Source organism: Argopecten irradians, chromosome 3 (assembly GCF_041381155.1).
Source record: "Argopecten irradians isolate NY chromosome 3, Ai_NY, whole genome shotgun sequence".
NCBI classification, from domain to species: Eukaryota; Metazoa; Mollusca; class Bivalvia; order Pectinida; family Pectinidae; genus Argopecten; species Argopecten irradians.
In genome coordinates this window covers 26,404,065-26,418,897 of record NC_091136.1, presented here as the reverse complement: position 1 = coordinate 26,418,897, position 14,833 = coordinate 26,404,065, and the positions used below count along the sequence as shown (strand labels likewise).

Here is a 14,833-nt window from a genome sequence, read left to right as displayed (position 1 = left end):
ACATAGTGTCACATGACAAAAATGGACGTAAAGCAATGTTCACAACGGCAAGTCCAACTATACTGCTGTTACTAGCTATTGTTGATAAAATACAGCTAGCCTTCCAGCTCTGGACTTCGAGCTCGAAGTCTCAAGTGACCTATTCAAATAGCCTTTTAACCGCCGCCATGCGTCGTCCGTCGTATGAACATTTTCGACTTTTTCTCCAAAACCGCTAAAGCAATTTCAATGAAATTTTGTACACACGTAACTTCCAAGGCACAGGGCTAATCAAAACTGTGAATTACATTTCATGTATATGGTCCCCACACCCCAGTGGGCTGTGGGGGGGGGGGGGGGGGGGGGGGCAGAAGGGGTAAAATTGACTAAAATTTAAAAAATCTTCTTCTCCACTCACAGATGTTGAAGAATCAAGACACTTATGATAGATAAAAAGGTCTTGGAGTCCTTTACAAAAATTGTGAATTATATGTGATCCTGGGGTCTCGCGTTTCCCTTTGGGGAGGGGGTTAAGTTTACTATAATTCATATAGGGAAAACACATTTTTGAGCATTATTTGGTCATTTGTAATAGGAAATTAGTCAAATTTTGTCAGAATTATCAGTATGAGATGGGCATTGAATCCTATTAACAAATTTTCCATGACTGACCTCAAGGGGCCTTAGGGGCGGGCCGAAAGGGGTCAAATAGGCTAAAACTTCAAAAATCTTCTTATGAGATTCTGGAAATGGTAGAATCAAATACTTTTCATAGATGGAAAGGTCTTAGGTTCTGTACAAAAATTGTGAATTATATGACCCTGAGGTTTCACGTTTCCCCTGGGGAGGGGTGGTTTACTTAATTTTATATAGGAAAAACACATTTATGAGCATTATTTTTGTAAATTTTTATAGGAAATGAGTCAAACTTGGTTAGAATGATTAGCCTGAGATAGCATTTTAACCTCATATCCGTACTGGTCCTAGCCTACCCGCAAGGGCTAGAGGGACGAGGCCAAAAGGGATCAAAATGGCTGAATCTATTTCAAAAATCTTCTTCTGAAATCACAGATTTGATGGAATCAGATACTCTTTATAGATCGAAAGGTCTTAATTAAAGCCCTTTACAGATTTTGTGAATTTCATGGCCTTAGGAACTCGGGTTTTCCCCTGTGAAGGGGGTCAAATCTACTATAGTTTATATTGGAAAAACACATTTATGAGCATTATTTGCTGAATTTTCATAGAAAATGAGTCAACTTGGTTAGAATTATCAGCCTGATACAGCATTTTAACCTCATATTCATATTAGCTTACCTCCAGTTGCAGAGGGGCGGGACCAAAAGGAGTCAAAATGGCTAAATTTTAAAAAATCTTCCTCTGAATTCACATATTTCATGAAACCAAATACTCTTCATAGATTAAAAAGTCAAATTCATAAAATTACTGACTGACTTTAAGAGCCTGATGGGCAAATATATAGTGTTTTTGTTTCATTCTGTATCCAAACTCAGGTCACCGTTAAGGCCCATTGGGTCTTTTGTTTTCTCCAGAACTGTCTTCAGTTTTACTATGAGATAGTCCATCAGGGGTGGATATAACGTCAGTGATAGAAGCCCTTGGAGTATCGAGGATGCTGAGCTTTTAAGGTTGGGCAAAACTTGGAAAACCTGAAAACTATCCCACGTGATTTCGAACTTGCAACCCAGAGGTAGATGACTACGGTGATATTACGTCGATACATCCTATCCACTCAGCCACCGCTAGCCGACCCTGCTAAAACACTCGCCTATCATGATTCCAATGTTAGTTTTCTTATTCTTATACAGCACGTAAGTCGCACGCATATCTGTTGCTCATTTGGCGAACTTATTTAAATGTCATTTTAAAGATAAAATTCATAGTAAATGCTTTAAAAAATGTTTAAATAATTTCCAAGTCTCGTTTAGTTACCTTATGTACTGTATTTATAGCAGAAACAGATAATAGATAGGGCAATACAAAGGTTATATCTGATATCTCAAGTGAGAACTATAATATTAATTATCTTGTCAACAGGAATTGAAAATAATAATTTATTTCTGTATTAGGTTGCCAGTAAGAAAATGGGCGTTTCGTATGCTTCATGAAATATAGTATAAAAATAAAATTGGTCAGCAATGTGTTAGCATTTACGAATATCGTGTAGCCTAGATAATGTGTGTTTTTTATTCAAATAAATAAATAATAAAATAAATAAATAAATAAATGAACATGAATCCTATTCTCAGATGTCACATATTTCCGATGAACTTGGAAATAGCATTTTGATATATATATATGAGTATAAGCAATGGTTTTCTTTGTATTTTATTTATTCATTTAATTTTGTTTTATATCGATTTTTTTTCTTAAATATAAACTTTAAAAAATGAAATGAAAATATCTTTCTATTTTCATTTACATAAATGAGGTTTTTGTTTTCTTGTTGCTAAAAAAAGTTTTTGATAAATTGGACACACATAAGTCATGGAATTACCTCCCTGGATTTGTAGGTTTCTTGTGTATGGAGGTAGCTTCGGTGCTTTAACATGAAAAAATGGCGGGGAAGCGACGGAACAGTCATGATGAAAAAGTTTTGTCATCACTTCCATCGAAACTGATGAATTGTTTGATGGATTTCCAAAAAGAAGGGATTTGCTTTGCAGTCCGTAAAAATGGAAGGTGATTAATGTAACACGAATATGATCATAGATCTATTCGATTGACGAAACGAAAGAAACAGTATCCTTGTATGACACTCATAAACGACATAATTTGATAATTTTTGCTAAAACGGTCCAAATCTGGAACAAACTATCTAGAAATCGCTATTTAACTTTATAGTACTTGCGTCTGACTTAGATATTGCTTAATAAGATCTGTAAATGTGAGTAAGAATATATTGTAGTGGAAATAGTTATATTCTACATCGATACTCCTGGTAAATGTATAGCCTACATAGCAAAAGAACTTTAAAGCGTTATTAAAAGTGTAATAAATCAGTTGTAAATTGCTCGTCGTTTACGGTTTTTTACACAACGTAATTCTCTAATATGGTGGGGGTACCAGCCAACCTGATTTATTAATACATGGCGTTCAATATTGTTAATATTGAAATTATGTACATGTTTGTATAGAAACTGATGTTTATACCAGGTACTTATATAAGAAAATTGCGCACACTAAGTACGTATATGAGAAGGATAAGTCACACTGTTTTATGGGGAAGTACCAAGGCAGACTGCGCTTTTGTGTTTGTGCAAAGAAATTGACGTTGGCAAAAGAAATCGTCCTGATTTTCCTTTGAGTAACTCCGTGTCACAGCACAATTTGATGTAGCTTGCGGTTTTGCGGTACGAAATTTCCCCGTCTTAAATTCTGAAGCGGGTACGTCATTTCATGTGTCGATCTTTTTAACCGGTACGAAAATATCCTCTAAATTCAGTACTTTAGCAACCTGAATATAAAGCGTTATGAAAGTTAATAAATCATTACAATGTCGTTTCGTTTGACTTTACACAACGTAAAGTATAATTGTTGAGAAAAAACCTGTTTTTAATAATGGTTCAATATTGTTATATTGAAATTATCGATTTTTTAGAAATGTGTTTATAGAGTACACGAATCCTTCTCACTTATAAACCTAAGAAAAGGGATATATGTTGTTGGTATGTGTACTATATATTCAATATTTCATTTGTCTTATTCTAGACTGATGTAATTGATCATGAAAATAGAATAAATGATAATTACGCATATGGTGACCAAAACTGGCCATATACAATAATCAATTCTCATCCATCAGAGTTTCTTCCCTTCCTTTCACTCTGTCTGTTGGTATAGCGATAGCTTGACAGCCGATGGGGGCCGAGAATGACAATAATCATGCAGTCGGTGCACTGACCTGAATCTGATTATGAGCTTTATATATTAGTTTTTATTTTTACACATTAATATATTTTAAATTTCAGATGCTTTGATCGCCAGATGAGGTAATCTGTTGTAACATGTATTTATAAATCAATTACATATTAAAAAATTTTCCTTTTTACTTTTATTATTTGGTTTAAGCTTCTGAACCAAAAAAAACTTATTCTTATACTATTAAGTTTAATGTTTCGTCTATTAGATTTTCTTTTTTTATATCCTTTTAAGTTATATGGTATTTAAGGGGAGTGTCCATACAATTCGTCTTGTTTTCTACATATATATCTGTTGACACATTAGCAGCTATTGTTTGTTATCTCCATCCTATTATATTATCTCCCTTTTCTCAAGCAAAATACACAATTGATTTTAAAATTTAAGCTTATACAATAATAAACGATGAAGCTGAAAGTGTTACCATAGTTTATCTTTTTCTTGTTCTTTTGGTTGTACAAAATTCATGTAGTCGATGTAATAAGTATATGTAGAGTTAATTTGTTTTATTTATATTGATGGCGATCTTGGCATAACCCTCCTGGCTATTTCGAGTCGGAATAATACTACAAATAAAGTTTGGCCGTTGTTGACCGTTGTTGTTAATTGTACCATCATCACTGCAAGTTTGTCAATGGGTGGAGGAGTTTGATAAAAGGCTTCCTGTTGTACATGACGGAGGATATTTACCTCATTCAGACCATGTAAACGATGCCTTGGTGTGGTGCGACTGCTTTAAGACATGTACAGCGTCTTATCCAACATTGTTTACAGGTTATTATTGATCGGGAGTGAACACTGGATTCAGTTATGGTATCAATGCCAATGTGGGGTACCGATGAGCACAGAATTCAGTAAGGTAAGATTTAATGATATGTGAACAAATGCATCCTTGTACCATATATGGAATCTGTGTTCATTGTAGAAAGCTACTTTCTATTCCATTCTGAACGTCTATTGTTTGTTTCAAATGGCAAAGATGGTCATAAACAATGTGAATACCATATATCGGGATCGCTGGCATATAATTTGGTTTATCTTTGTATTTTGTTTAACTGAATGTCTAATAACGATACTGAATGTTTTATTTAAAATACAATTTTCTTTGTGAATTAGAGTGTGAATTCATATATCTTACGCAAGTATCTCATTCAGTTTTATTTTTGGATATTAAAAATAAAAATCACAAAAAAACATCATTATTCAAAAAGTTTTGCGTGGTCTCCAAATACTCCTTAGAAATAAAATTAAACGATTCAGTTGTACCTCTTTGTAGTATTGCTGCGGTAAACTAAGAAAAATTGAAGATCTTGGGGCTCCAAATATCCTTAGAAATGAAATTAAAACAATTTCAGTTGTTACCTCTTTGTAGGTATAGCGGTAACTAAGAAAAATTGAAGATCTTGGGCTCCAAATAAACTCCTTAGAAATGAAATTAAACGATCAGTTGTACCTCTTTGTTTAGTATAGCGATTTAAAAAAAACTAAGAAAAATTGAAGATCTTGGGACAATTATTCACTGAAAGCTGTACAGTTCTTGTATCCTGATTTTTATAATCCTTTCACCAGAGAAGATACCAAAATATTGTAACCTTAATATCTGCAGAAGGAAAGAATTTAATATAGGCTTTACATAGCAAAAGAACTTTAAAGCGTTATTAAAAGTGTAATAAATCAGTTGTAAATTGCTCGTCGTTTACGGTTTTTTACACAACGTAATTCTCTAATATGGTGGGGGTACCAGCCAACCTGATTTATTAATACATGGCGTTCAATATTGTTAATATTGAAATTATGTACATGTTTGTATAGAAACTGATGTTTATACCAGGTACTTATATAAGAAAAGGGATATATGTTGTTGGTATGTGTACTGTACTGGTATATATTCAATATTTCATTTGTCTTATTCTAGACTGATGTAATTGATCATGAAAATAGAATAAATGATAATTACGCATATGGTGACCAAAACTGGCCATATACAATAATCAATTCTCATCCATCAGAGTTTCTTCCCTTCCTTTCACTCTGTCTGTTGGTATAGCGATAGCTTGACAGCCGATGGGGGCCGAGAATGACAATAATCATGCAGTCGGTGCACTGACCTGAATCTGATCATGAGATTCTATATTCAGTTTTATTAAAATAATATATTTTACATTTCAGATGCTTGATCGCAGATGAGGTAATTGTGTACATGTATATATAAATCAATAACATATAAAAAAGATCCTTTTAACATTTAATATTTGGTTTAGCATCTGAATCAAAAACACTTATTCTTATACAAAAAGTTAATGTTTGTCAATTCATTTTCATATACGACACCATATACCGTATAAGGTATTTAAGAAGAGTCCATACAAATCGTCATGTTCTACATCTAATCTGATGCACATAGCAGTAAAGTTTGTTATCTCACCTCTTATATTATCTCCCTTTCTCAGCAAAATACACAATTGATAAAATTAAGCTTATCAATAAAACGATGAAAGTGTACCATGTTTATTATTTATAGTTTGTGTTGTCCAAATTCAGTAATGATGAAAATTTATATGTAAGTAATTGTTTTATTTTATAGATGGGACTTGGCAAAACCCTCCAGGCTATTTCAGTGGCATATTACTACAAAAAAGAATGGCCGTTGTTGATAATTGTACCATCATCCCTGAAGTTTGTATGGGTGGAGGAGATTGAAAAATGGCTTCCAGATGTACAGCCTGAGGATATTTACCTCATTCAGACAGGTAACGATGCTAGGTGAGCGCAGCATTCAGACCTGTACAGGTAACAACAATGTTACAGGTAAAATAGATGGGTGAACACAGGATTCAGTTAGGTAACAATGCTAATGTGGGTAACGATGAGCACAGAATTCAGTCAGGTAGATATAATTCTATGTGAACACAGCATCTTGACAAAAGGAGAGATAATGAAGAAATCACTTATATCCATTCTGAACTTTAATGTGTATCCATGGGCAGCTGGTCAAACATGAGCATACCAAAAACTGGCTAGTGGCCTATAATTGGTTTATCATTGTAATTAGTTTAACAGAATGTCACAAACCGATACTGATGTTTTATTTAACTACCAAATCTTTGTGAATAGAGTGTGCATTCATATATCATACGCAAGTATATCATTCAGTTTTATTTTTGGATTAAAAAAAAAAACACAAAAAAACATCATTATTCAAAAAGTTTTGCGTGGTCTCCAAATACTCCTTAGAAATGAAATTAAAAGATTCAGTTGTACCTCTTTGTAGTATTGCGGTAACTAAGAAAAATTGAAGATCTTGGGCTCCAAATACTCCTTAGAAATGAAATTAAACAATTCAGTTGTACCTCTTTGTAGTATAGCGGTAACTAAGAAAAATTGAAGATCTTGGGCTCCAAATACTCCTTAGAAATGAAATTAAACGATTCAGTTGTACCTCTTTGTAGTATAGCGATAACTAAGAAAAATTGAAGATCTTGGACAATTATTCACTGAAAGCTTACCGTTCTTGTATCTGATTTTTATAATCCTTTCACCAGAGAAGATACCAAATATTGTAACCTAATATCTGCAGAAGGAAAGAATTTATATAGGCTTAAGGCTATGCCTGTTATACTATCCTTTTGACTGCAACATCATGGCAATAAAATTTGACTGTTGAAATGAAAAATACCAAATACGGAATTTAATGAAAGATATATATGGTGATAATAGTTGTGGTTCTGTTACCCATACCGGTACATCTAACATCACTTTTATCTGTTTTGGTGTTAAACATGTTCATCACTTTTTATCACTTAAATATATTCTTAAAGGGACATGAACCTAAATAAACCATGTAAACCATTACAACGTGTCAGATACCTTACTAAGTAATATATATCAGTTATTGTGCAAATGTGTCAAATTAAATAATTATAATGGAAATTCCATCTTTCTGTATTTTGAACCGGCCCGGTCGAAATTTTGTAACGACAATATAGTAGTGTTGAACTTTAGTGACCTCTCACAATGCACTGCACATATGTAAACAAAATGGTGGGTCAAAAACGTGGGTGAAGCGAACACAAACGAATTCTGATAGAAAACAGTGTACGTCAAGAGTCAGTAACGTGCGCGATTGTGAAAGTAGGTAAATATAAATGGATCGCTGAAATGCAAGAGACGGGAGCAACCCCCCACTTTATATTTGCGTGATGTACATATGTTCAATAAGTCCTCCCTTCGCGGTGCCCTGTCGAATGAAAAGTTTCATTTGACTTTTGACTTATCGTTCTTACGCTATAAATACAAATAATTTTATAACATATGGCTTAAACTTAATTTTTCAACCATTTGTAAATTAGATAATAATCTTAAAATGTGGAAAACTAATATTCCTTGTCATGTCAGCAAGTTTTTTGTTCAGTATAACCTCGCTTTCCGCCAGCTTTCGTTTTGTGTTCCAAATATAGAATATGACGGTCTATTTATATCATTTTTGAGGTAGGTATTCCCCACGTTTTCCTGTCGTTTTAAATAACCAATCATTGTAATAAAATATTCAATAAACATCTGAAAACCATATCTAAGCATACAGTACAGATTATTTAAGGTTCATGTCCCTTTAAAACGTTTTCAGTCAAACTAAAATCAGCAAACTGTGAACTTAAACTTTTCATTGTAGTGGATTTGCAGAAGCCAAGATCTCCATTACTACGTTTGGGTTGTTGTGTAAGTCAACCAGTAAAGTGCTACATGAAGCTCTGACAAATCAGAAGTTCCAGGTTGTGATTGTTGATGAATCTCACTCGATACGCAACACTAAAACAGCATCCTGTAAGGCTATAGTTCCATTGGTTAAGGCAGCTGAGCGACGAATCCTGTTGTCTGGAACTCCTTCCCTAGCTAAACCTGTTGAGGTAAACCATAACATGCGATGGAAAATGATTTGATTTAGACAAGAGCTACACACCAGGGCAAACCTAAGTTTTAATCACCAAGTAATTAAAACTCTGTGATCTAGACATATGAATATATCTGATGAAATTTGTTTTCATGTGTCATATATGGAATTTTTAACCATTCTTGTTGGAATAATATCTAATAAAAAAACCGCCTGCAAAATTGACTAATTATCATATGTTAGTAATCAATAGTCCTGTGTTGTCTTGGCAGCACAGCAACCATGGATTGTAACAATTACAACTGCCTGGTTACAGTACTAGACCTTATAGATTGTTTTCCATGTCTATTGTCAAATATCGACAATTTGCAATAATCTGTCACAAGATAAAATACTTCATAGTATCATCGACACATCTGTAAATGGTTATTATATACCTTTTCCAGCTATTCCCTCAAATTGATGCCATTTGCCCAGGAAAGTTTGGCACATGGTGGAACTACACGGCAAAATATTGTGATGCGAAAACCGAAATGTTTGGGCGGGTCAGACGACGTTGTGTGGAGTAAGTTATAATAGGAGATTTCAGAAAAGATGGCGATGACGTCACACAAAGTACATCCGTGCGCTCAAAGGTACAACTCTGTATATCTACACATAAACATAGAGGGAAAACTGCAGCCGCTTGCGATGTTTGTTTACATTTTATTGTAATAAATAGTACGACAATCCAAGAACTATTGCATTATTTTAATTTTAAAAAGGGTAAATAAATATATTTAACAATAATATTTAGATATAAACATCTGGTATTTATATATTTTACTCCGTTTATACTCCATTTTCTACTGCCACGAGAAAAAAACACGGTCGCCATTAGACCTACGTATAAACATTGACAGAAGTTACAAAATTGGCAGAAACTACAAATTAAATTCCAAGTTTCCCCAAATATTATACTGATATTTTAATAAGCAATTACTGTTTTCTAAGTCTTACTTGGTTAAACACCTTTCGATGTGTGATTATGACCAAATTAAAATTTGCCTTCGTAGATACCCCAAACGCACGGCAGCCATTACGTACAGTACTGCCGAGATCCCGAATTTCGTCATTTTTCATAGTCACAAAATTATGTATTCTGGTTAACATTTTCGTCAGAAATTTTGGAATTTAGTTTATAACATTCAAATGAGTCATTTTATAGTTACTTTTTATCATATTTTTAAACAAAACTTCGAGTATTTTAGAATTCTCGAAGCCGTGCACAATGTGTCCTGGTTGGCATTTTTAGTAATTACGATCTATTATACATTGTAGCTATATTCATAAATCTAAATGTAGTCTATCTAACATGTATTCAAATTATTTAAAAGTAATATCACCTCAATTTTGGACTTCACATAACGGCACATGGAATAAAAGTGATAAAAAATTAACTCATGAAATTGAACGATTTCACTATTTTATTTTTCGAGATATCGGCAGCCATACTGTACGTCTACGTACACATACATGTATATCTTCATTTATGTGTAACGGTGGTTTATACTATTCATTTAAAATAATACATACATGGGAAATAACGAAATATATATATTTTACAAGTACTTATTGAGATATGTGTTGGTAATTACATATAAATATCATTAATTTCCCAACTATCGGCTGTTGCCCGAGGTGATCTACCAGAGAAGCCATGCATGAGCGGCCGTGGTCTGGCCAGGTGGTTCACATTTCGTTATATTTATATTAAATAGTGTTATGAACAGGTGTATAACAGAAATATGATACATTGAAATCAATTATCTATTCATAACTTTTTCACAACATGGATTTCTACGCGTGAACAATAGCGGGTACGTGTGACGGCCCGGCACCGCTTCGCAAGCTAGATTCAACACTAAATCTACACAAATATATTTAGTATATTTTTAAAACTGTAATAATTGTAAATATAAATGTCTGTAACCTCTGAAACAATAAGAAACTATTTTGAAATCAGAATTTGCAAGTATGAAAGTGTATACTTTTGTCAGCGTATCGATTGTGTATCAGGGATGTATGTATCTGTTATTGTTTTTATTAGTCGCCATACTGTTGCGCTCAAACTGTTGAGTTTAGGTGAACAATTTATAAGATTTGAACAATTAGAGGTAAAAAGGCCTTATATTTTGTCTGTTTCTGCAAGGTCTACGTGAATTGAGGTCTATATGGACCAGATAAAGGCTTATGATTAACTATGGTAACCATTGTTTCTGTAAGGTCTGTATGGACCAGCTAAAGGCTTATGATTAACCATGGTAACCATTGTTTCTGTAAGGTCTGTATGGACCAGCTAAAGGCTTATGATTAACCATGGTAACCATTGTTTCTGTAAGGTCTGTATGGACCAGCTAAAGGCTTATGATTAACCATGGTAACCATTGTTTCTGTAAGGTCTGTATGGACCAGCTAAAGGCTTATGATTAACCATGGTAACCACTGTTTCTGTAAGGTCTGTATGGACCAGCTAAAGGCTCATGATTAATCATGGTAACCATTGTTTCTGTAAGGTCTGTATGGACCAGCTAAAGGCTCATGATTAATCATGGTAACCATTGTTTCTGTAAGGTCTGTATGGACCAGATAAAGGCTTGTGATTTACCATGGTAACCATTGCTTCTGTGGGGTCTGGACCAGATAAAGACTGATGATTAACCATGGTAACCATAGTTTATGTGAGGTATATATATGGACCAGATAAAGGCTTTTGATTTACCATGGTAACCATTGTTTCTGTGGGGTCTGGACCAAATAAAGACTGATGATTAACCATGGTAACCATTGTTTCTGTGAAGTCTGGACCAGATAAAGACTGTTGATTTACCATGGTAACCAGAGTTTCTGTGAGGTATATATATGGACCAGATAAAGGCTTGTGATTTACCATGGTAACCATTGTTTCTGTGAGGTAAATTATTATGATTAACCATGGTAACCATTGTTTCCATAGTGGAGCCAGTAACTTGGAAGATCTGGCCAAGCGTCTTTCCAACATGTTGATGATCCGACGATTAAAAAATGACGTCCTCACCCAGCTACCTCCTAAACAGAGACAACGTGTGCTGTTTCAGCTGAAAGATTCAGAGATTAAAACTGTAAGTAAGTGCATGCAATATTACATATTGTATGTTTTCAATGTGTTTAAGCCTAGACTTTTTACCTGAAAATCAGACATAGGTATGCAGTCATTAGATTTGATGTTTCATTTGTGTCTCATCACTTATCAACAATTGGCAATACTTGGCTATTGTCAGTTGCATAGCCTAGGTATTATGCTTTTACATGGTAAAAATGTGTACAAATTCTGTAAACAAACTTATTCGTTGACTTTGCGTCTATTTAATTCCATGACTTAATTAACTTGCTTACAAAATAAGTGAAATTAAGTTAACAGTATACATGTATTTCACATTAAATACATTTTAAGTTGATATTTTTTACTATAGTGTAGACATATATATTTAGCTATGCCCAATAAAAGTCATGACATGTGTTTTTGAATTGCATATCTGTTATTTGTTTTGCCTGTTTGTAACTATGTTCTAACTTGTATTATGTTCTTTTGACACAGGAAATAAAGAAAACGTTTGAGGAGCTAAAACCACTATTGAACAAAGGCAAAAACAAAATTGATATGATGGATATCATGCAGCAGGAAAGAAGGGAAGACCACTCTACAAATGCTCTGATACAGAGATTGTACAGACTGAGTGGGGAGGCAAAGGTAAGAGCTGAACTTGGGAGGTAAAGGGAAGGGCGAAATATTTGGGAGGCAAAGGGAACAGCGAAAAAAACTGGGAGGCAAAGGGAAGGGTGACAGAGTGGGAAAGAGAAAAAATAGCTGAGTTGCAGTTTAATTGCATTTTCTTTAATAGAGCAAGTCTTTGCTATATTGTGAATGCACAAACTCATCATTGCGCTAACATATTCAAAATAAATTTTGCACCATAATAAATACTTTACAGTAAGTTGATATTTTAAGGACTGTTATAGAATAACTTTAATGATGGCAGATTGGACCAGCTCGTGAGTACATTGAGATGCTGTGTGAGAATGAAAACCTGAAGTTCCTAGTGTTTGCTTATCACCACAGCATGATGAACGGGTTACAACAGTCTCTTTACAACAAGAATGTCAAGTTCATTAGAATAGACGGGGAGACACCCACTTCTGACAGACAGGTAAGTTAAGATTGTTAATTCTGACAAGTAGATAAGTCAAGGTCAAGGTCATCCACCTAAACGATACATAAAGAGCAAGATTTTACCCTATAAAACAATGAGCAGTCATTTACCACAAAGTGAAGATTTTTATTTGTTTTTTATTTCAGGCATATGTTCAACAGTTTCAGTCTGATCCTGATGTTAAGGTTGCCATACTGAGTATACTGGCTGCAGGAGTGGTATGAATAATTTTGCTTCTAATGTCTAATGATCCTTTAAGGGACTATTATCATTTTTCCATGACTAACTGTCATAACGTTGTGTTCACTCTGTGGACTGACTGACCTCTATTTTTATGCTGCCTCAGGAGATGAGATATTGTCATGTGTTTCTCCTATTCCTCCATGTCCTATCCATATTCATTGAAACAGGATAATCTTGTTGAAATTTACATTTTTTACTTTTTGATGCAATTTATGAATATGATTAAAAAAGGAAACTAAATTTAAAAAGAATATAAATATGGCTACAGGGAGAAAATTGATGCAATTTTTGCCTTTGATTGTAGAAATATTGAGACAGGGGCATTATGTAAATGTGCTAGATTTCCTTTTGTCTGACCTTATTTTTAACATTATAAGCTATATTGAATTAAACATATACAATGGTCAGTACTGTTTTTTCACCCATTTAAACCATGTCTCCTTTACTATTTGATATATCTTCAGGGACTGACGTTTACTGCGGCTTCCCTTGTAGTGTTCGCGGAGATGTACTGGACGCCTGGCCTCATGATTCAATGTGAGGATCGAGCTCATCGTATTGGTCAGAAATTCTGTGTATCCATACACTATTTGGTTGCCAAGGAAACAATGGACGAGTGGGTGTGGTCAGCTGTTTGTAGGAAGGTAATCATGTTGATCCATTCTGTCATTTTATACAATTCAGATGTCATGATTTATGAAACGATTATGATGTCACAAAAATAAAGAAAGATTCAAAGTTCTTTGACTTGTAAATGCTTTTTGTGGTTAATAGAATCTTTGACACATACCTGTGTTCATGAAAATGTTAAGTCACACTGCATTTATGATTATTTTTATAATTCAAGTCTCATAATTTACAAATAAAATTTGATATTGAAATTTTTGATGAATTGAAATTCAGAATCTTCATATAAATGTGAGAGTCCATCATACAACATGACAACATGTATATTTATTGTTAGTGGCATATTATTTCACACAGATTTCCAATACCACATTGAAGTTCCACAGAAAAGCAATACCACAAAACCAGCATTAAGAATAATCAATAATGTGGTATCATACTTGCCTATGAATGCATGTAGAGAAGTAACTCATTCAACTAAGAAGACACATTCGATCTCTTCTTATTCAAATGCTGGTAACATTTGAATAGAAATTGTACAATACAACAGGATAACCAAGATATTATCTTTATCATAAAATAGAACAATTTCATATATTACACATGACTTTCACTAAACATCCAATACTGAAACATAATTTGATTTTTTCAGACGATTGTGACAACCACAACACTGAACGGTAAGAGACAGGAATTAAATGCTGACAAAGGAAACCGTTACCAGATTGAGGTGTTATCCAATGCTGAAGCTGTTGTCCCTAACAAGGATGTAGACCTGTCGGGCATGTTTGTATCTCAACAGGTCAGCAGTCTGATTTTTTAGTCCCCAACATCAGCTGGTGGGCTATTCAAATTGCCTATGCCTGTGGTCCACTATTTCTCAGAAAATAGTGAAGACATCTTTCTCGAATTTCAAGAGTTGGTT

At 34.0% G+C, this 14,833-nt stretch overlaps 1 protein-coding gene across 3 annotated transcripts in view; it reads left to right on the top strand.

Annotated features, from left to right (window-relative positions):
- Positions 1-2,531: 2,531 nt before the first annotated feature.
- LOC138318011 (DNA annealing helicase and endonuclease ZRANB3-like) overlaps positions 2,532-14,833 on the top strand; it is a 33,202-nt gene continuing 20,900 nt past the window's right edge. The window contains exons 1-11 of one of the 3 annotated variants that reach the window (XM_069260026.1): positions 2,532-2,682; positions 6,091-6,109; positions 6,506-6,684; positions 8,591-8,825; positions 9,256-9,374; positions 11,805-11,949; positions 12,426-12,578; positions 12,868-13,035; positions 13,185-13,256; positions 13,746-13,925; positions 14,561-14,710. In XM_069260026.1, the coding sequence (XP_069116127.1) occupies positions 2,558-2,682; positions 6,091-6,109; positions 6,506-6,684; positions 8,591-8,825; positions 9,256-9,374; positions 11,805-11,949; positions 12,426-12,578; positions 12,868-13,035; positions 13,185-13,256; positions 13,746-13,925; positions 14,561-14,710 (1,545 nt within the window). In that variant the 5' untranslated portion in view covers positions 2,532-2,557. Of the gene's footprint in view, positions 2,683-6,090; positions 6,110-6,505; positions 6,685-8,590; positions 8,826-9,255; positions 9,375-11,804; positions 11,950-12,425; positions 12,579-12,867; positions 13,036-13,184; positions 13,257-13,745; positions 13,926-14,560; positions 14,711-14,833 lie in introns of those variants that run through there. The other 2 variants (XM_069260027.1, XM_069260028.1) reach the window with 2 other exon arrangements.